This window comes from Eumetopias jubatus, unplaced genomic scaffold (genome assembly GCF_037043125.1).
Source record: "Eumetopias jubatus isolate StellerSeaLion01/CBP00866 unplaced genomic scaffold, mEumJub1_p1.0 scaffold_1, whole genome shotgun sequence".
Classification (NCBI taxonomy): domain Eukaryota; kingdom Metazoa; phylum Chordata; class Mammalia; order Carnivora; family Otariidae; genus Eumetopias; species Eumetopias jubatus.
This window is the reverse complement of record NW_028274807.1, coordinates 9978294-9999651: the sequence shown is the minus strand read 5'-3', so window position 1 is coordinate 9999651 and position 21358 is coordinate 9978294. Positions and strand designations below refer to the sequence as shown.

Sequence of the window (21358 nt, the reverse complement as noted above, 5' to 3'; positions counted from 1 at the left end):
TGGTAATTAAGACAGTGGCAGGATGCGGGAAGTTACACCCACCAAAAGTATAGGAGCTGTACAAACATGAGGAATTGTTTCTAACAGTAAGTTTTCAAAAGCCAGAATTCAAAACTGGGTATTAGTGATTACAATCATAAGCAATTCAAAGTGAACATGTAAAAATTAACAAAGCTTTTTGGGGTAGCAGGGTAATGACTGATTTTTCTATTTTTAAAATTTCTTTTTTATATTTCTATGCTTTGGTTTTTTAAGTGTAAAAATAACTAAAATGTAGATTTTGCTCAAACTGGTTGCAAATCAGTATTTCATGGTCATCAATATTATTCTGATAACAGGAGGATAATCTCAAAGCTAGTTTTCTAAGAGACCTGGCCAGGCCCAGTTTCTGTTTTTTAATTTCTATTTTCAGAAATAACGTTATTATTCTGCCTATAGGATGGAGTAGTTTCACCTTGAACAAGTTTCTATTTCCACTACAATGTATATTAAAACTACCCCAAATTATATACTCAGTAAATCTCTGGCCATATTTCTTCATAGACTACAAAACCTTCTCTGCTGCTTCAGAAGGGGGAAAGAAACATTTTTCTATGCACTGTTATTAATATTTGGAATTTCCACAGCATAAATTTAATAGCTAAATTATTTTTTTAAATAGTAATACCGATGATGGCTAATTAGTAGGCCACAGAAAAACATAAATCAATATTTCATCATGGTATTAAACCCCCAAAACAAGGACTATATTTATCCCTGTCATTAGCACAGCGCCTCACACAGTAGGTGCTTAAATTAACATTTTTTAATTTTTTTCTCTAATCTATCCTGTGTTTAGTGACAGTGACAATGTCTCAGTTCAAAATTTTCCATTTCTTCCCATCTTTTTAATATTATATTCATTTCCTTAGTGGGTCTTCCTTTTCTCCCATTCTGTCTGACCTAATGCAACAAAACTTTTCTCAGTTCTTCCTTTCCTCAGTACTGACCAGAGCCTTGTTTTTCACTTCAACATTCAAAATACATGGTCAGTGAATGTCTTCCCCTACCTAGGGGAAAATAAATGATACACATTTTAAGGTTTTGCCATTTTTTCTAAAACTTAAAAAAACCATATCCCCAAATAGGGATAACAAAAAGAACTGTATCTTCTTAGTAAGAACAAAATTGATTCCGACCTTCTGAGACATAAACACAAGCGTGAGGATTCTGGATGGAAATGAATCCGTATTCCAGGAGCAGCCGCTGGTTATCGTGAGGGCCATAGCAGATGAACACCTGTTCATGTTTCCTGCAGCTTGAAGCCATTCTAATTTCGTAACAGCGAGTTTCCTCATTAAATGCTGCTTTTACCTAGGAAGGAAAATTGTTATTTTTTTTAAAGCCAAACGTAAAACAGAAAATATTAAAATATTAAAGTTTATTGTATTACAGTCAGATGCAGCTTTCAAACACTCATCACAATGTTAATTTAACCACAGGTGGGAAAATGCCAGCCCTGCACATGGGGCTCTTGTGTGCCTCCATGTCCCTGCTCAGTGAGGGACGGGGTCCTGCCCAAGGGCTCTCAGGATGGCCAAACGCACAACTCCTGAAAATGGAAAGGTATGCCGGAGAGCAGTTCACTAGTCACATATACAGCCTAGAGGGAAAGGACACCCCAAGCATGCAGGGGCTACACTTGCGAGCTGTGTGACCAGCAGGGGCCACGGGAAGCAGGCTTGGGAGTAACAGGAGGTGACCCCCTGGCTCCCGCAGGGAGATGTGAGTGCTCATGTGAAGAAGCAGGCAGGGAGGGGAAACCCTCAGGCTGAGGGCCAGGCGGGGTGCGGCTAGTCCAGCTGATGGGGCCTTTCCCTCTGGGTGGGGGGCATATCCAGGGAGAGCAGAGGAACTCACAGTCAGGCCCCTGGGGTCCTGTAATGCCCAAAGATGTCAAAGCAGCACATGAATTTCAGGTCTCACAATACATAACCTTTGAGCAGCAGGATATTGGTTGACACCATCATATGGATTTTGTGACAGTTCTGTTAACAGGTAACAGAGGAAAGGTCCAAGATGACCCACCTGCTCTTCATACTAAGGAGTGGGTACAAGCGCTGAGGCCACCACACTACACAGTAAACCCCAACGAGGACAAGGATAAGGAACAGGGCTCAAATTCCCAGCTTGCAGCATCAACAGATTAGGGCCATGGCCTTGAGTTACACAGCAAAAGTCAGCTGCAATACGCTTTAGACCAAGGGTCAGCAATCTTTTTTCCATAAAGGGCTGGTGAGCAAGTATTTTAGGCTCTGCCAGAGCCCTGGGCCACATGCCTACAGGCTGTAGTTTGTGGGGCCCCTACGATGGCTGTCAAATCACTGGCTTGGAGCACAACTGCACTAACAGCCCAATAAAGATAAAGTCACCAAAGTGAGGACTGACTCGGTCCCTGTGCCCAGCACCCTATTACAGGCATGCTCCCAACATTTCTTCATCACCATCAGTCACAGAAATGGCCATCTAACCTCCATCTCCTTTGCTGAATACTGTCAGAAATGCATCTTCTACAACAGTAACAAGCAGACAGGCAGAGACTGCCTCCGCCTGAGAAAGCACAGTACGGGTCTCCCTACGCTTGCCTCACACCAGCACGTGGGCTAGCCAGGTGCCACCGATCTTCTCCAGGTAGGGTGCAGTATGAAGAGAACCACACGAGCAAGGACCCAGCACCTCTAATTGGACCCTGAACAGGTTACAGGTGAGCCGACATAGGAACACCTTTGCCCTCAAAGCCAGGCACCTACCCCAGCATGCCTACACATATAATCGTCTCCTTTACGTGCCCAAGGGGAAAAGGGCTGGAGACGAGATCTAGGACTATCTCCCAAAGAGGGATTCTTTAATATTTCCCAGACTCCTTTTCCCCACAAATATTCATCCATTCAGTAAGGGTTTATCAAGTGCCTACTACATGCCTGGCCCTGCGCTGGGTTATAGGGACAAGGCACGGTCCCCATCCTTGCACAACTCAGAGAGGGAGAGAGCAAGTCAACCAGGGATCACAGCAAAAATAACACTGACAACGAGGGCACCAGGTATCAAAGGGAAATGGACAGGAAAGCAATCTGGACTTCAGTCCCCATACTGAAGGAGGAAAGAGGACTCTGCACGAAAGCTGGGGGATGGAGGGAATGCTGCTGGTCAAGGCCATTCAGGAGACATAGCACTGAGCTCTACTGGCCTGGAAAGCAGAGTGGGAAAACACAGGCAGGGGATGCCAGAAAGGGAAGGGGGGACTGGGAGAAAAGACAGGAAAATACCTGGTGGCAGGTAGGTTTACCTGAAGCCAGCAACACCTCATTCTATGGTTTCAAAGTCAGGTTCTACATGTCAGAGTCCTTCCCATCAGAACAGAACATGTGTACCCTTGTCGACTTCTCACCTGGACATCTGGGCTATGATTGAGCAGATCCAAGTACGGGGCGAGCGCGTAGGTGTTCGGCTCTGTGGACAAGCATTGCCTCTGCCTGTGTTCCACGTACACAGCTCTGGTGTTGACCGTGCACCAAGCCCACAGGAGGGCACTGTAGCTAAAGATGCTCTCAACAGCCTCAGAAAACAGAGGCTGTAGGGAAGAGAAAAAGTCTCTGGAGGAAGAAAAGAACCCCTGCACGTGGGCTCTCTGCTCTTCAGCCTTTGCCTTCAAAGGTTTGGGAAACAGATTCACCACTTCTGGCTCCAAACATACAGGGCAGGTGTAGGCCTTCGGTAAAATCTCCAGGTAAGGCTTCCAGAGAGACTGGTCCCCAGCATGCTTTTCTGAAACTAAAAAGGTGCAAAGAGCCAGCAGAGGAGATGGAGGAGGCTGCCACCTTTTAAAAAATACAAACCGGATTAAAAGAATTACTTTTATTTAAAATATGGAATAAGCTAGAGATACAGATATCCTAGTGGTTTGTTCCACTCCCAGAGGGACTGTGGCCAAACTGTCAGTGCACTCCCGAGTTTACTCCATGCACCCAAGAGAGGGTTTTGCTTCCTCGAGATTTTCCTCTCCAGAGTGCATCCCAATGTAAATGCCCTAAACAAGTCACACTGAAAGAGTGACAAGGACTGTCTCACTAACCCAAGTACCAGCTTTGCTTGCAAGAGAGTCCTTTTTATAAACAACCTCTTTGCTTCCAACTTGGTTCTCCAGTTTTAAAGCTTCTGCTCCAAGTTCACTTATTTCACTTGGATAAGGGTATCAAACTTGAGGTGGGGGAAACTGGCGGAAAGAACCTAGACCTGCCCCACCCAATACAGTAACCACTGGGTACATGTAGTTATTTCAGTTTTAGTTATTCAAAATTAAATAATATTTAAAATTCAATTCCTCAGTCATGTAGGCCACATTTCAAGTGCTCAATAGGCATATGTGACTAACAGCTACCATACTGGAAAAGCAGAGTGAAACATTTCTATTCCTGCAAAAAGTTCTACTGTATAACAGTAACCGAGACAGAAAACTGAATCAGCTCATTATATATTTGCTACAGTTCTAAAGTTTTAATTCCTAAATTTACCCACTCTATTACAAACTATACACTGCAGTATTGTTTTTTTTCTCATTAAACTTTTGTTTTAATGGGTCTCAAAATTCTGTGACAGATTTTTGGTCAAGTTGTTTTCATTAAAAAGTACTGATTTTAAAAACTAATAACTTAAAACTGCCACACACACACACACAAAAAACATGGTCCACAAAACATTCTCCTTTCCTTCTGAAGGTTTTACGATGCATTGTTATCATTAAAACCAGTCTTTTACTATTAAACTTAAATGGCCAATTGATACAAACAGTTCTGAGACCGTTCTGCCACCATGGATTAAGACTGGGGTAGCAGGTATTGGGGATAATATTCATTTAGCCTTCTGAGCTTTCTGGGCAGACTTGGTGACTTTGCCAGCTCCAGCTGCCTTCTTGTCCACTGCTTTGATGACACCCACAGCAACCGTCTGTCTCATGTCACGAACAGCAAAACGGCCCAGAGGAGGATAGTCAGAGAGGCTCTCAACACACATAGGCTTGCCAGGAACCATATCAACAATGGCACCATCACCAGATTTCAAGAACTTGAGACCATCTTCCAGCTTTTTTCCAGATCGGCGATCTATCTTCTCCTTCAGCTCAGCAAATTTGCAAGCAATGTGAGCTGTGTGACAATCCAGCACAGGTGCATATCCAGCACTGATTTGGCCTGGATGGTTCCGGATAATCACCTGAGCCGTGAAGCCAGCTGCTTCCATTGGTGGGTCATTTTTGCTGTCACCAGCCACATTGCCACGACGAACATCTTTGACAGATATGTGCTTCACATTAAAGTCCACACTGTCCCCAGGAAGAGCCTCACTCAAAGCTTCATGGTGCATTTCAACAGACTTTACTTCAGTTGTAACATTGACTGGAGCAAAGGTGACCACCATCCCAGGTTTAAGAACACCAGTCTCAACTCGGCCCACAGGGACAGTACCAATACCACCAATTTTGTAGACGTCCTGGAGAGGCAGACGCAAGGGCTTGTCAGTTGGACGAGTTGGTGGCAGGATGCAATCCAGAGCTTCAGGCAGTGTGGTGTCACCAGCATTCCCATCTTTACGGGTGACTTTCCATCCCTTGAACCAAGGCATGTTAGCACTTGGCTCCAGCATGTTGTCACCGTTCCAACCAGAAATTGGCACAAATGCTACTGTGTCGGGGTTGTAGCCAATTTTCTTAATGTAGGTGCTGACTTCCTTAACGATTTCCTCGTATCTCTTCTGGCTATAGGGTGGCTCAGTGGAATCCATCTTGTTAACACCAACAATCAGTTGTTTTACACCCAGTGTGTAAGCCAGAAGGGCATGCTCACGCGTCTGCCCATTCTTGGAGATACCGGCTTCAAATTCACCAACACCAGCAGCAGCAATCAGGACAGCACAGTCAGCCTGAGATGTGCCTGTAATCATGTTTTTGATAAAGTCTCTGTGTCCTGGGGCATCAGTGATGGTCACGTAATACTTGCTGGTCTCGAATTTCCACAAGGAGATATCAATGGTGATACCACGTTCACGTTCAGCTTTCAGTTTATCCAAGACCCAGGCATACTTGAAGGAGCCCTTTCCCATCTCAGCAGCCTCCTTCTCAAATTTTTCGATAGTTCTTTTGTCGATCCCACCACATTTGTAGACCAGATGACCAGTAGTGGTAGACTTGCCCGAATCTACGTGTCCAATGACGACGATGTTGATGTGAGTCTTTTCCTTTCCCATTTTGGTTTAGGTTGAGCGGTGGTTTTCACGACACCTGTGTTCTGGCGGCAAACCCGTTGCGAAAAAGCTACACTGCAGTATTTTTATGATCAATAAAAAGATCTAATGTTGCATGAATATATTTAGAAAAGTTTTCATTAATCCCTCAAAGTCCAGATTCCTATATTGCCAAATAACCTGCTCAAAATTTCAGAATGATATAGAAAATGTTAATACGAAGAATATCCCTGCTTCTACTAAGGCCAATAAAAAGATACATTTGCCCTCATAAAAACATGCCAAGGAGGTTAAAGTCCAGAACTTAGACTCTGAGTTAAGAAACAATACAACCTTACAACCCTCATAATTTAGAAACCCCTTCTGCTAAGGATCCCACTCACTCTGTCCTCAGAAAGTCCCCCAGAACAAAGGACCACTATAACAAAAGCCAGAAAACAGTTCTCTCCTATTTTGGCCTTCTCTCTTCTATGCTAAACAAAACTACGCTTTCATAATGTCAAGAACTCTTCGTAGTTGAAGAATTCAAGCAAATATAATAAGGGTGAAAATAAGAGTAACATCTGTGGAGACCTACTATGATGGAGAACAGGCTAGGAGGAGTCAAGGCACTCAGAATGATTGACATCTATTCTCCCACTTTATCTTCATTTTCTAGTAAGTGATAGATCAGGATTCAAACCCACATCCCAGGCAGCCTATTAAAACCCTTAAAAATGCAACTTAAAATGAATTAAGAACAAACTCAAGCACAGAGTAAACCTTCTGAATCATTTCAAATATGTATAAGGTATACAAAGGGGCTGGTCCTAACAAACTATGCCTTAGAGGACATTATCTGCCAATGCTGTAGACTTTACAAGACAAGCACCTGCACCCGACGAGCAGTTCACTTACTTAGCAATGTACGCCCCTAAGTAGCTTCTAATCACTGTGTCCGTGGTGAGCAGGCAACTCTCAGGCAACGAAATAATCATCTGTCCCTCCTTACCAGAAAGAAAGTAAAGTTTAGAACACCCATGCTTTGAGAAGGACCTGCGTACCCGAGTCTACAATCGTCCACTAAGAACCCAGGATACCCCAAACATAGATGCCAAAGAGCCCACCAACAGTGTGGCTCCCAAGTCCCTGAGTTGGCAGCTGCAGGCAAGTCTGCTCCAACAGCAGGTACTACAACGCCAACATGAATTAAAGGCTAATTATGTGACTAACATCCACTAGCAGTCAACCCTTCACCAGAAAAGAATGTGGAAACACTCTTGACAAATCATATCACTCCTTCACTTTCTTATACCAGGAAATAGTGCTATGGGAAGCAGGCAGAAACCACTCAAAACAACTCTTATCTGGTGAAATCCATGTGTCCAGCGACTATTCCCAGCAAAGGCCTACCCTCCATATAACCTGTGCCAACTAGACTAAGAAAAGGCAGCCCAGCCAGCACAAGGGTCTCATTTTACAAAAGTATAGTTTTCAGTTCCTCCCACTGAGATAGAAACATAGAAGAAAAATTAAGATGTCAAGTCACAGACACCAGAAACAAATAAAGCATTAAGAAGCCTGATGTTAATTAAGATCCTGGCTTTCATTATAACTGGCATCTAAGTTGGTTAAAAAATCTCAGCCAAAAATTTTCTGGGTTCAATTTCTGGTTTCCTCATCTGTAAATCATGATTAAGTTAGACAATCACTACAGTCCCTTCCTGCTCCAACATCCCACAATTTTCTGATTTTAAAAAAGCCACTTAATAAAATGTTCTGTATCCTGACTAGAGTAAATCTCTTCATCTTCAACACTTACCAAACTGGACGCTTAAAATCTGTGCATTTCACTATGCGTAAAATATGTCCCAGTTTTCAAAGTTTAACCAAAGGTCATATTTGAAAGCAGATGTGAAGCAATTATCATTTCATAATCTAAACAAAGACTACCTACATTTACTGCCATACACATGAGAAGTATATTTCCCCTCCCAAAATAGTCAGAACACAATTATATGTTCCCTCAAAAAATAAAAATATTGTACGATGTCACTGTACTTAGTATTTTTGAACTGTACACTTAAAAATGGCTGAGATGATAAATTTTGTCATATATATTTTACAATTAAAAAGTTTTAAATAAAAAAATAAAAGTGGCATAAGAGAATTACAACATTAAAAAGTACCATTCTTTAGGCTAAATGTGTATTTACGTAGCTGGATTTTAAAATTAAGGAAGTAAAAATAAATTAAGGAATTAATTTCTAGCTTCACAGAAAATTGTGCATTAGATATCCTCTAAATAGCATAGAAAGAACTAAAATGGACCTTGGAGATCATCTATGTCATTTACCTCCTCGTTTTCCAGGTGAGAAAACAAACCAAGGGGGGTTCCCACCACCAGGTGAAGGCAATCCTGAGACAGGCTCCGAGGCTCTGCCCGCTGCTTACTCAGGCTTGTACTTAGCATACCCAGCACATGCTCTCAGATGAGAACCGCTCCCTCCCCTGGCACACTTAAAATATGGTCTGCTTTATACAATTTGCTGTGGCAGAGATGGCTAGCTGCCAACCCAACAGGCCTTCTCTCCTCCTGCCGTTAATGCAATCCTATGGAGAGGTCACTATGCCAGGGAAAGGACATGTCTCACCTCCCTCACAGCCAGCTGCGGCTGGGTACCCGGTCACTGGTAGATGTGACAGGCCTGGAATTTTCTTAAAATAAAAGAGACCTGCCCTTCCTCACCCCCTCGTTCCATCTTGCTGCTCAAGCTCCAGGAGCTATTCCCTGGACCTGAGGGTGTGGGGCTTCCTCTAGGATGTGGACAGAATGCTGGGAGGAGTCTGGGCCTCGAACGGCCATGGGATCACCACACCAGCCCAGGTCTGCCCATCTAGGCTTGTTTACTTGAGAGCAAAATAAACTTCTGCTGTTACTTTGGGTTTGTCTCCTCTATGCAGCAAACTTAAAGCTAACTGACACAATTATATTCAAACCTATCATTAGGTAAAAAATGGCTGTGTATCTGAAATATTTTTAATTTACTTGATTTGAACCACAAAAAACAAAGCAGCAAAATCTACATTACGTTTCAAGGATAAGAGAAATTCTCACCCGCAGGGATGTTTTACTCATCAGCCCTCTTCCTGTACCTAAGACACAAAGAAGAAAAAAAGGATAAATCCTACAATATCCAAAAAAAGAAAAAAACAAAAAAAACCTATGGTATCTTCAAGATCTTAAGGATATCATTTTGAATAAAAGATGCAACTGAACTGAGGTGCCTGCGTAGCTCAGTCAGTTAAGCATCCGACTCTTGGTTTCAGCTCAGGTCATGATTTCATGAGTCGTGGGACTGAGTCCCACGTCAGGCTCTGTGCTCAGCGGGGAGTCTGCTTAAAGATCCTCTCCCTCTACACTCCCCCCACCCCTGGCCTGCTGGGGCTCGCTCTCTCTCAAATAAATCTTTTTTTTTTTTAAAGATTTTATTTATTCGACAGAGAGAGACACAGTGAGAGAGGGAACACAAGCAGGGGGAGAGGGAGAAGCAGGCTCCCCACAGAGCAGGGAGCGCAATGCGGGGCTTGATCCCAGGACCCTGGGAATATGACCTAAGCCGAAGGCAGACGCTTAACGACTGAGCCACCCAGGCGCCCCCGAATAAATCTTTTTAAAAAAATGCAATTGAACCTCAAAATTACACAAAGCTGAAGCCAGGTATCTCTCTCATTCTTTGACTCTCAGGGGAAAGAGAGGATCAAGAAGCTGTTCTAGAAAATGTCCTGACCTCCTTTTGGGTTTATAACCCTTGAAGGGCAAAGAGTCAAGACCTAAAGATCATCGACTTTATACAAATCTGCTACTGGGTGTCTTACAGGACCCTTCAAGCTGGACCTGGTCCCCTGGGGCCTGGCAGCTGTGCTGGGGGCCGACTCCCAATGCCCACCCAACCTGAGAGGCTGGACCCTCAAGCCACTTTTACCCACTACCAGAGCCAGCTTTCCCAGTGATGATCTTGAGACCTCTGATTGGCTGACCAATAAACCCACTCAGCTCCCACAAAGCCTAAAGACTATACCCTCCCCTCCCTGGCCAGGAAAGCCATTAGACTCTCCTTGACTGGGTGGGCTCAACAGGGGAGATCCAGGACTAGCCCTTGCCCGTGAGCCAAGGCCTCTGCCAGAGCAGTCACAGCAAGTAACTTCACGAGCTGCACTGTCAACATCTCTACTGCCCAGAAATTTACCCTTCTAAGCCCAAGGCTCCTTCCCTGTAACAGTCAGCAGCTTTTCCAGCAGGCCTAGGTATCCTGTGACCTATAATTATTATATGGGCTACAGAATATTCATCTTTTCAAATTCATAGTTCTTGATCTTCTTCTTTTTCTCTCAACTAGGAGGGAATATAATTCAGCAAAGGTCAAGCCCTGCAGGATTACAGGCAGTTCCTAGTTCATGGAGGGAACTCCTGCCTTGATCCTGGATCAGGTGTCTGGCAAGTCTGATTTGATGAGTCCTAACTCATCTACCCACCCAGAAGCATACTGTCTGTTCGGACACATGGTTTTGGTTTCAAAAACTTACTTAATTTCTTCCATAGCAGAGTTCCCATAGCAGAGTTAATCATCCCTGTGGGCCAGAACCCTTCCTGGAACCAACTACTAATGGAAGGATTTTTTTTTTCCTATGGGGTCATCCTTTAAAAGACTCATGTGCTAATTAAGTGGAAATTTCTCTTCAAATACATATATGAGCAGAACGTGGCATATGGAATAAATCTGGAAGACACTTTACCTGTATTTCTACAACATAATGTTCAGTATCAGAACACAACATCACAGTAACCTGCATTTACTAAGGCAAAGCAGGAAGTGGCCATTAGGATCTTATAAAAGGAAAGCTTATTACAGACTTTCCTGCACCTGAAAATTTCTGCTATCATAAATCCACCTGGGGGGCACCTGGGTGGCTCAGTAGTTAGGTGTCTGCCTTCCGTTCGGGTCATGATCTCAGGGTCCTGGGATCAAGCCCTGCATCGGGCTAGCTCCTCAGCGGGGAGCCTGCTTCTCCCTCTCCCACTCCCCCTGCTTGTGCTCTCTCTCTGACAAATAAATAAAATCTTTAAAAAAAAAAAGTTCCCTCCTATCAGAATAAGAGCTAAAGGTATATAAAGCATTTAGGGAAGATATGTTGAAATCCCAATCCACAAAGTAATGGCATTAGGAGGTGAGGATGTTTGGTAAGTGATTAGGTCATAAGGATAGAGCCCTCATCAATGGGATTCAGTGCCTACTGCAGCACTAAGAGACCAGAAATCTTGTCCAGCTCCCAACCCTCTGTGAGGACCCAGCTATAAGATGGCAATTTGCAAACCTGGAATCAGTCCTCACCAGACCCTGAATCTGCCCACACCATGAACCTGGCCTTCCCAGCCCCCACCTGTGAGGAAGAAATTGGTCAAGTCACCCAGTCTGTGGTAATTTGTTATAGCTGCCAAAACTGACTAAGACAGAAGGTTCCTTCCCCCCAGAACTGTAAGCAGTGAGCTATGATCACTACCAAACCATTTTGCTTTAACTTCTCTGTGACCATGAATCTGGAGGCCCAGAAAGAGCTGTTCCATTAAAAATGGCTAACTCTTCACTGCTCCACATTATAGACAGATTATTTCTTTTCAGGCATTCCACTTAAACATATCCCAATCCCTGCTTGATAATTTTAATCCTATCCTTAAGGCAAAGTGACACCTGCAGCATAGATCAGCCAAAGGCACAAGTCCACTCCTGACACTATTTTCTCTAGACCATCTTGTGAAGAACTCCATCCAGTAAAATCTAGGAGTGTGGCTTTTCCTGTTTCTGTGCTTCTTGACACACATAAACAGAAAGTTAAACATTCTGTTAGAGGGTGACAAAAATAGTTTACCATCTTAAATAGGAGCAGCCTTAACAGGTAATGGCTCAAAGCAAGGATTTTAGCCCAATGTCATCATGATGCATAGGGAACAACTTTACACACATCACCTCATTCAACCAGGGCCACATGTGGTAAATCATTTACCTTGATTTTGTATAAGGAAGTTAATTTGCTCAAAGTTAAATTACCTAATGGGTATTTAATCATTTCAGTGTCCAAAAGGAGCACTCAGAAGCATATGATTTAATTTTCTGTAAAAGATCTGCGCCTGCCCTGTGATGTAGAACTTCAAGGCCCTGATTGCACAACTGTCTCTATACTACAGCAGACCTGGAATCCTTTTGAAGAGCATCTTGGTCCTCCCCATGGTGACCTCAAGCCCACTTCTGGACAGACCTGGGTGGTGCTGAATGCATGCACACACCCAGAGTAAGCTGCCAACTTCAGTGAGAGAATGTTCTAGAAGAAAATGCTAACCCAAACTGCATGACAAGCTCAATTCCAGAAAATTTGTTAATCTACCTCTGCTCAGGTGACTGTTGAAGCTAGGGCCACACAGAGAGCTCCTCTTCTAACACCTGGGGAGCATAGCCACAAACCGGCTGAGGGAGCAGTATCTGCTGAGGCCTCCCTAAGGACACCTCTCCGCCCGCCACACCACCAGAGAATAAGCACCTCCTTCCCTTAGAAAACTCCTGACCCACCTGAGCTATGGGATAATCCCATCAGCCTGCATGGTTTGAAATACCCCTTGAAACCCCTAGGAGTATGATGATAAGGACACCGGTCGCATTACATAAATGCCTTCCCTATGAAGACCCAGTGAAGACATTCCCCTCGGGTCTGAGTTCCAGGAATACCTGCGCTTCTGCTGAGTAAACAACTTAGTTTTGTTTACAGAATACAAAGGTTCAGGTAACTGACCATCTAAATCGGCTGGCTGTTTAAATGATAAGTCAAATTTGTGGCTGATCTCTGACAGGTATACAACAAGATTTTAGAATCATGGTTTCCATGTATTATCCTTATCCCTGCCTTCGCCTTATTTTTCTATTCTCACTTCCCTTTTTTAATTTTTAATAGTATTTTACCATTTTGGAATTTCTCTCCAAAAGCTGCTTCAATTTATTTTGAGAACAAAGCATAAATACTGTAGCTACAAAGTAGGAAGTCTGACACACAATGTGCTCCCAGAGAATACAGCCCACCTTCAAGAACTACCCCTGCTTTCCCATCACCTGGGCCCACATGTCTCATGGGAGCCAAGTCCTGAGAGCTGACTTGATGCCAGAGCTTACCTGGAAAACAAGCAGGTATTAAGTTTGTATCTTCAAACTTCCTGTCTTTCAGCCACTTCTTAAGCTCTATAAATTCAGGCTTATAGCTCTCACTCACTAATCAAGAGAAGAAAGAAAAAATGGTGATTAAAATCACTATATAATCAGAGCACCATTTATAAAAAATAACTGTCTCAAGGGCACATAGGTGGCTCAGTTAGGCATCTCTTAATTTCAGCTCAGGTCATGATCTCAGGGTCGTGAGATCGAGTCCCACATCAGGCTCCACGCTGGGCATGAAGTCTGCTTAAGATTCTCTCTCTCCCTCTCTCTCTCTGCCCCTCCCCCGAACCCACTCACGCTATCTCAAAAAAAATAAATAATGAATAAATAAAAAGTAACTGTCTCAAACAGGTGGTCATATCATTAAGAGAATAAATAATACCTAAATAATGTAAACTAAAGAGAAAAACCATATGATCTCAAAGATGCAGGAAAAGCATTTGATAAAATCTAATATTCATTCCTGATAAATAATGAGAACAAGCAAGGATAGAAGAGAATTTCCTCAACCTGATAATGACTATCTAACAAAAAAACCTACAGCTGACATAATGATGAAAAACTGAGTGCTTTCCCAAGATCAGGAACAAGACAAGGAACAAGACACTTCCAGCCAACATTGTACTAGTGGTTCTAGCCAATATAAATGAAAGAAAAATAAATAAAAGGCATCAATTATGGGTTGAATTGTGTACCCCCAAAATTCTATATTGAAGTCCTAACCCCCAGTAACTAAGAATATGACCTTATTCAGAGATAGGGACTCTATAGAAGTAATCAAGTTAAAATGTAGTCATTAGGGTGGCCCCTATTCCAATACCATAATGACTAGTGTCATTATAAAAAGGAAAAATTTGGACATAGGCATGTGTAGAGGGAAGATGATAGAAGAAACACAGGGGGAAGATAGCCATCTACTAAGCCAAAGAGAGAGATCTGGGACAGATGCTTCCCTCACAGCCCTGGGAAGAAACCAATCCTGCTGACACCTTGATTTTGGACTTCAAGCCTCCAGAACTGTGAAGAAGGGAAATTTACAGCTGTAAAGGCTTATATGAAAAAAGAAGGCCCAATAAAAAAAACAGGCAAAGAAAAAATAAATAAAATAAAAAAAATAAAAAACAGGCAAAGGACTTGAAGAGACATTTCTCCAATGACGGTATAAAAACGGTTGATAATTGTATTTTAGAAAGTTCAACATTATTAATCACTAGAGAAATACAATTCAAAAACTACAGTGTGTATCACCCCAGGATGATATCAGGATGGCTACTATCAAAAACAAAACAAAACAAAACAAAATAAAAAGTGCTGGCAAAGATGTGGAAAAAGTGGAACTCTTTGAGCAGTGTTGATGGGACTGTAAAATGGTATAGCTGCTGTGGAAAACAGCATGGTGATTCCTCAAAAAATTAAAAATAGAATTGACCCAGCAATTCCAATTCTGGATATATATCCAGAATAGAAAGCAGGATCTTGAAGAGATACTTGCCCATGTTCATAGCAGCATTACTCAAAAATGGCCAAGAGGTAGGAAAAAAACTAAATATCAACCGATAGATGGATAAAGAAAGTGTGGCATATATACAATGGAATATTATTCAGTCTTAAATAGGAAGGAAATTCTGACACATGCTACAACACAGATGAATCTTGAAGGCATCATGCTAAGTGAAATAAGCCACTCACAAAAAGACAAATACTGTATCATTCCATGTATAAATCTAGAACAGTCAAATTCACTGAAACAGAAGATAGAATGGTACCAGCTAGGAGCTAGGGAAAAGAGGGGAATGAGGAGTTACTATTTAATGGATATAGAATCCCAGTTCTGCAAGATGAAAAGAGTTCTGGAGATTCGTTGGACATCAATGTGAATGTACTTAACACTACTGGACTACACTTAAAAATGGTTACAATGGTAAATTTTATGTTATGTGTGTTTTACCACAATTAAAACAAAAAAATTTTTAAAAGATCTCAAGTCAATAACCTGAATAAATGGAGAAATATACCTTCTTTATGGGTTGGCAGATTCTCCCCAAAGGGATCTATAGATTCAATATGATCCAAATCAAAATTCAAGCAGGATTTTTTGCAAAAAAAAAATGACAAAATGATTCTAAAATCCATATGGAAATACAAAGGACCTACAATAGTCAAAACCACCTTGAAATACTGATTTCAAAACTTATTATAAAGCTACAGTAACCAAGATTATATAACACTGTCATCAAGACTAACAAAGAAATCAATGAAACAGAATAGAAAGTCCAAAAACAGACCCAGACATATATGAATAGTTGATTTTTTACAAAGGTGCAAAAGCAATTCAATGGAAAAAGGATAGTTTTTTCAATAAATGTTGCTGGAACAATTGGACCTACCTAAACGAAAAAAAAAAAAAAAGAATGTAGTCCTATCTTGTACAATATATAAAGTTAATTCAAAATTATTCAGACTTAAATATAAAATCTAAAACTATAAAACTGCTAGAAGAAAACATAGTAGAAAATCTTCGCGACCTTGGGTTATGCAAATTTCTTAGGTACAACACCAAAAGGAAGATCCTTAAAACAACAAATTGATAAACAAGATTTTACCAAAATTTTAAAGTTCTGTTCTTCAAAAGAAAGACACTATTAAGGGCATGAAAAGAAAAGCCACAGAATGATTAAATATTTGCAAAACACCTATCTGATAAAAGACTTGTATCCACAATATCTAAAGAACTCTCAGTAGTCAAGAAAAATAGTCAAGAAAAATAAAAAAGACATTTTTCCAAGGAAAGCACACAGATGGCCAATAGACACATGAAAAGATGCTCAACATCACTCATCACCAGGGAAATGCAAATCAAAACCACAATGAGATGTCACCTCGCACCTGTCAGAATCAAAAACAAGAAACAACAAGTGTTGGTGAGGACATGGAGAAAAAGAAATCCTTGTGCACTGTTGGTGGGAATGCAAACCAGTGCAGCCACTGTGGAACATGGGTATGAAGTTTCTTAAAAAAATTAAAAATAGAACTAGCCTATGATCCAGTAATTCTACTACTGGGTGTTTACCCAAAGAATACAAAAATACTAATTCCAAAAGGTATGTACACCCCTATGTTTACTGCAGCGTTATTTAGAATAACAAAGATATGAATGCTACTCAAGTGTTCATCAAGAGGTGATGGATTTTTACTCAGCCAAAAAAAGAATGAAATCTTGCCATTTACAACAACATGGATGGATCCAGAAGGTATAATGTTAAGTGAAATAAGTCCGTCAGAGAACGATAAATACCCTATGATTTCACTCATATATGTAATTTAAGAAACAAATGAAGAAAAAAGAGATAAATTAAAAAACAAACTCTCAAATTCAGAGAACAAACAATGGTTGCCAGAGGTGAAGTGGGTGGGGGGATGGGTGAAAGATGTGAAGGTGACGAAGAGTACATTTATACGTACTGATGAGCTCTGATGAGCACTGAGTAATGTATACTATATTGTACACCTGAAACTAATATAACACTGTATGTTAATTATACTGAAATTTTAAAAATTGAATGTCATAAATAAATAAAAATTAGCACTTTCAGCTCAAAAAATAATAAAAGAATAAAGGTGCAAAAAAATATATAGAAGGGAATTTATACTAAAATAGTGCAGTAAAAAACCAGTGTGTAGTAATCAACAGCCACCACAAGTACAAACAAGAGCCAGCAAGAAGATGTAATGGAAAGTAATGTCGGGACGCCTGGGTGGCTCAGTCGGTTAAGCGTCTGCTTTCAGCTCAGGTCATGATCTCAGGGTCCTGGGATCGAGTCCTGCATCTGGCTCCTTGCTCAGTGGGGAGTCTGCTTCTCCCTCTGTCTGCCACTCCCCCTGCTTGTGCTCCCTCTCTGACAAATAAATACATAAAATCTTTAAAAAAATAAAATCTTAAAAAAAAATTTAAAAAGTAATGCCTCACTATAACCACAATACAAAATTTTAAAAAGAAGAAAAAGAAAAAGAAAACCAGCTAATAAAAAACATGGGCAAAAGATCTACACAGTCAACCAAAGAATGCTTCTATAAATGGAAAATAAGCACACCAGTCATTAGGAAAATACAAATCAAAACCACAATAAGATAGTATTTAGGATTGCTATAATCAAAAAGACAAGACAATAAGAAGTATTGGCAAAAATGTGGAGCAAATGGAATTCTCATAAACTGCTGAAAGAAATGTGAAATTATAGAACCACTCTAAACAGTTTGGCAGTTTCTTTAAAAGCTAAACCTATACCCACCATATGATCCACTCTTTCTACTCCTAGGTGGTTACCCAAGAAAAAAGAAATCACGTGTCCATGCAAAGACTTGTACACAAATGTTCATAACAGCTTTATTTCTAACAGTCAAAACAAAAATGAAAACAACCCAAATGTCCATCAACAGGATAAACAAATCACGGAATATATTCAGCAATTAAAAAATAATGAACTATTGATACACACAATTATCTCAAAATAACTATGCTAAGTAAAAAAAGCCAAATACTATATGTTATTATAATATCATATACTATGTGATCATATAAAACTATAAAATGCAAATAAATCAACAGGGACGCAAAGGAGATCAGTGGTGGCCTGGATGGGGGGGGGAGGTACAGTTAAAGAGGGGCAAAAGGAAAGGATTACAAGGGCAAACAAGGAAACTTCTTGAGATGGGTGGATATGTTCATTATCTTGATTGTGGTGATAGTTTCGTATATGAATACATATGTCAAAATCTCACTTTAATATTGACATTCATTGTATGTCAATTATACCTCAATAAAACTTTTTTAAAAACATGATTTAAAAAAAACCAAGATCCAGGATATAAGCCTTCCAAAATATACCACCATAAACCAGAGAATAGATTTTACAGTAACAGCATTTAATCAATGAGCGTTTAATGAGCAACTCCTATACACACAGCACTATGTTAACCACAGTGGGGAATGTTCAACATGTTCTTCAACTTCAAAAGTTGACAAGTTAGTTGGGAAATAAGACTTCCATAAGAAACTAAAAAACCATAGCTCCTTAAGAATAACACCCAATAAGCATCATAACAAAGGGTGATGTTAGTGAAAACTGAAAATGACATTACCAAAAATATAAGATCTCAGCTCAGTCTTAAAGGCTGGAGAAAAACTGAATAAGCAGGGAGAAGGAAAACAGGTGTTCTAGACTGAAGGAATTATGAGGAATGGCAGAGGTAGACATGTGTGGGGTGTGCCCAGGGAGCAGCATGGAGAGAACATACTTCTGGTACAGGAGTGGCAGGATGGAGCCCACAGATATCATGCCAAAGGGAATCAAAATCCATGAAAAAGGCAACATATGAGTAGTTCCTTAGGAAAGTTAGACTCGGCAACAAATGAAATAACAAGCAGGGAGGAAAAACAAGGTATAGGTAAACCAGTGAAGAGTCGCTGAAATCATCTTCCAAGAGTAAACAGAGGGGGAAGCTAACCTAAGAAAAACTAGACGACATTTAGTAGGATATTGGCCACAGAGAGCAAAGAAGGAAATAGTAAAAAGACTGCTCCAGATGGTGCGGACAGGCTTGGGGTCAACTAGGAGTTTTAATAATTTTTCTGACAGGCTTGGGGTCAACTCGGAGGTGTTTTATTAATTTTTATCAAAAATAACAACTGCATTTACGTACTTTCCAGTTGGCCAAGCACTTCCACATACAATGTCTTGTTCAGACTCTGTTACACTGAACGTGAAACGATGAATCTCTATCCAAACACTGATATTCTACAGGAAGCTGGAGGTCAGGAGGAGGGTCAGGACTAGAAACAAACCTGGGAGTCATCCCTAGAGAAGACACAGTTGAAGCAATGGGAAATATATTCACAGTCCCACAAGGGTTTAAAAGAACATAATGACACTATTAAAAAGAGTATTCTTTAAGAAAGAGGTGTTAGGAAACCTAATGTACCTGGAGTTAGATGAGATTACAAATGAGATACAGGTTGAAATAAATGCATCTGGATAATTAATTAGAAGGTCTATCATCTTCCAAAACATGCATTACTTTCTTAACAATTTTCCTAAACCAGACAACTTGAAATGGAATATGTTCTTTCAAAATTATGTTCAAATGGCATTGTTAAATAGTGGAAGATAAGCAAAATTAGTTTCTCTTTTATCTCTTTTCTCTTTTATCTACTACCAAATAAGTTATTCAACATGCATCCTAATAGAAATGAGTCTTGAATGGCAGAATTAATTTTCCCTGGATGGGAAAAAATTTGATGTAAGAGCTTACAGTAAGTACTGATCAGTATTATTAATAAAGCACACTCATACTCCTTGAGCACCTTGACAGAAAGTTAAAAAAAAAAAAAAGGAAATATTCTCTCTGGACACTGCCCATCCGCCTTTGAGAAAACCTATGTGTATCTGTTAACACCACTCAACAAAGGATTCCTTCTTTTCATCCCTGGCAACGAAAGATGAAAACTGTACCTCCTCTTGATACAGAACTTCTGAAGAGTTTCCGTCTTCTGATCCGGCTTGTTCTTCCTCTTCCCTTCTTCATCCTAAAATTGCAGTTTGTGTTCAGTTGCCCAATCTAGAACAAAAAGCATTTTCTTTGCCTTTCTTTCCAATTGTATGATAATCACTGTTCTTCAAACCTACAAGGATTTAAATACACAAACATTATTTGGTAAACCATTTCTCTAAAGTGTTTTTGTACATAAAACATTTATACTGTGAGCTAAATCATGACTCCTTGTGCAGTAAGGCAATGCTCATTATACCGGTCCTTCTAAAATAGTTTTATTTTGAGGTCCTACTAAATGCTGATTAATCATCGAAATCCTCATAACCGATTGCACAACTGTGTGCTTTGGTGACTTACATATCTCAATTCTAATCAACATTTACTAAGCACCAACCTAACATACTTTGAAAAAACGGTAGCCATGAAGCTCTCATCAGCTAGGAAGTCTTAGAGAAAAAAAAGATCCTCTTTTAATATGAAGGAAATAATGATTTGTTCTTAGAACCAGGATACTGAAATCAATATAAGTAAATGGGGGGTTGCAACAGATTAGTGAGGAAATGAGAGCCAAGAAAGCAGGCAAAAAAATGACCATAAAATCCAAAATTACTATTGTAGTTTCTACATGCTACTTCTTTGGAAGCATAAAAAATGAAGTCCATTAAACACACCAGAGTGATACAATGGAGTATTATGCAGCCATTAATAGGAAGAAGGTATGTGCTAAGGTGTCCGAATGTTCAAGATATATTAAATGAAAAATAAAGTTGCAGAACATTTAATGATCCCTTTTGGATTTGCTTCTGACACATTCTGTATGTCAATAAAACAAGAGAATTTAAGGAAGACTATTCAAAAACGTGCCTGAGGAGGGGGCTTTTACTATTACTTTTGTATCCTCCTATTCTGTGATTTATATATGTATGAGCACATAAATGACATGAGTATTACTTATGTGCATATATGTACATGTTAACCATACAACTGGTTTTAAAATCTACTACTAATAAATACCGACAGAAACGAGTAACAACAAGTCCAGGCACTATTAACATCCCACTGCAGCAGTGGAAGGCTCCCTGATCCACACAAAGCCTGCGAGCCGGGTCCCAGAGCCAACCGCAGTTCGTCCCCTCCGGGGCCCAGAGCGCCGCCAGCACCCGGACGCCCGGTGACAGCACGGCTAACCCCCCCCGGCCTCGGACTCGCACTTGAGGCTGAGCCTGGGGCCCTGGAGGGACCAACTCGGCCGCAGGCTCCTGCGCATCCCCCAGCGCGCCTCAACCACGGCTTCTGGG

The 21358-nt window shown here is 40.8% G+C and overlaps 1 protein-coding gene across 5 annotated transcripts in view; it reads right to left on the bottom strand.

Annotated features, from left to right (window-relative positions):
- SETD4 (SET domain containing 4) overlaps nt 1–21358 on the bottom strand; it is a 32679-nt gene that overhangs the window by 10881 nt on the left and 440 nt on the right. For 3 of the 5 annotated variants that reach the window (XR_003611275.2, XM_088023928.1, XM_028116271.2), the window contains exons 2-7: nt 20021–20190; nt 13470–13565; nt 9371–9408; nt 7171–7259; nt 3428–3857; nt 1179–1353 (exon numbers count right to left, since the gene is read on the bottom strand). Coding sequence is in view for 4 of the 5 variants with exons in the window: in XM_088023928.1 (XP_087880054.1) it covers nt 1179–1353; nt 3428–3857; nt 7171–7259; nt 9371–9408; nt 13470–13565; nt 20021–20093 (901 nt within the window). In the remaining variant the exon portion in view is untranslated. Of the gene's footprint in view, nt 1–1178; nt 1354–3427; nt 3858–7170; nt 7260–9370; nt 9409–13469; nt 13566–19211; nt 19367–20020; nt 20191–21358 lie in introns of all 5 variants that reach the window. The other 2 variants (XM_088023926.1, XM_028116279.2) reach the window with 2 other exon arrangements.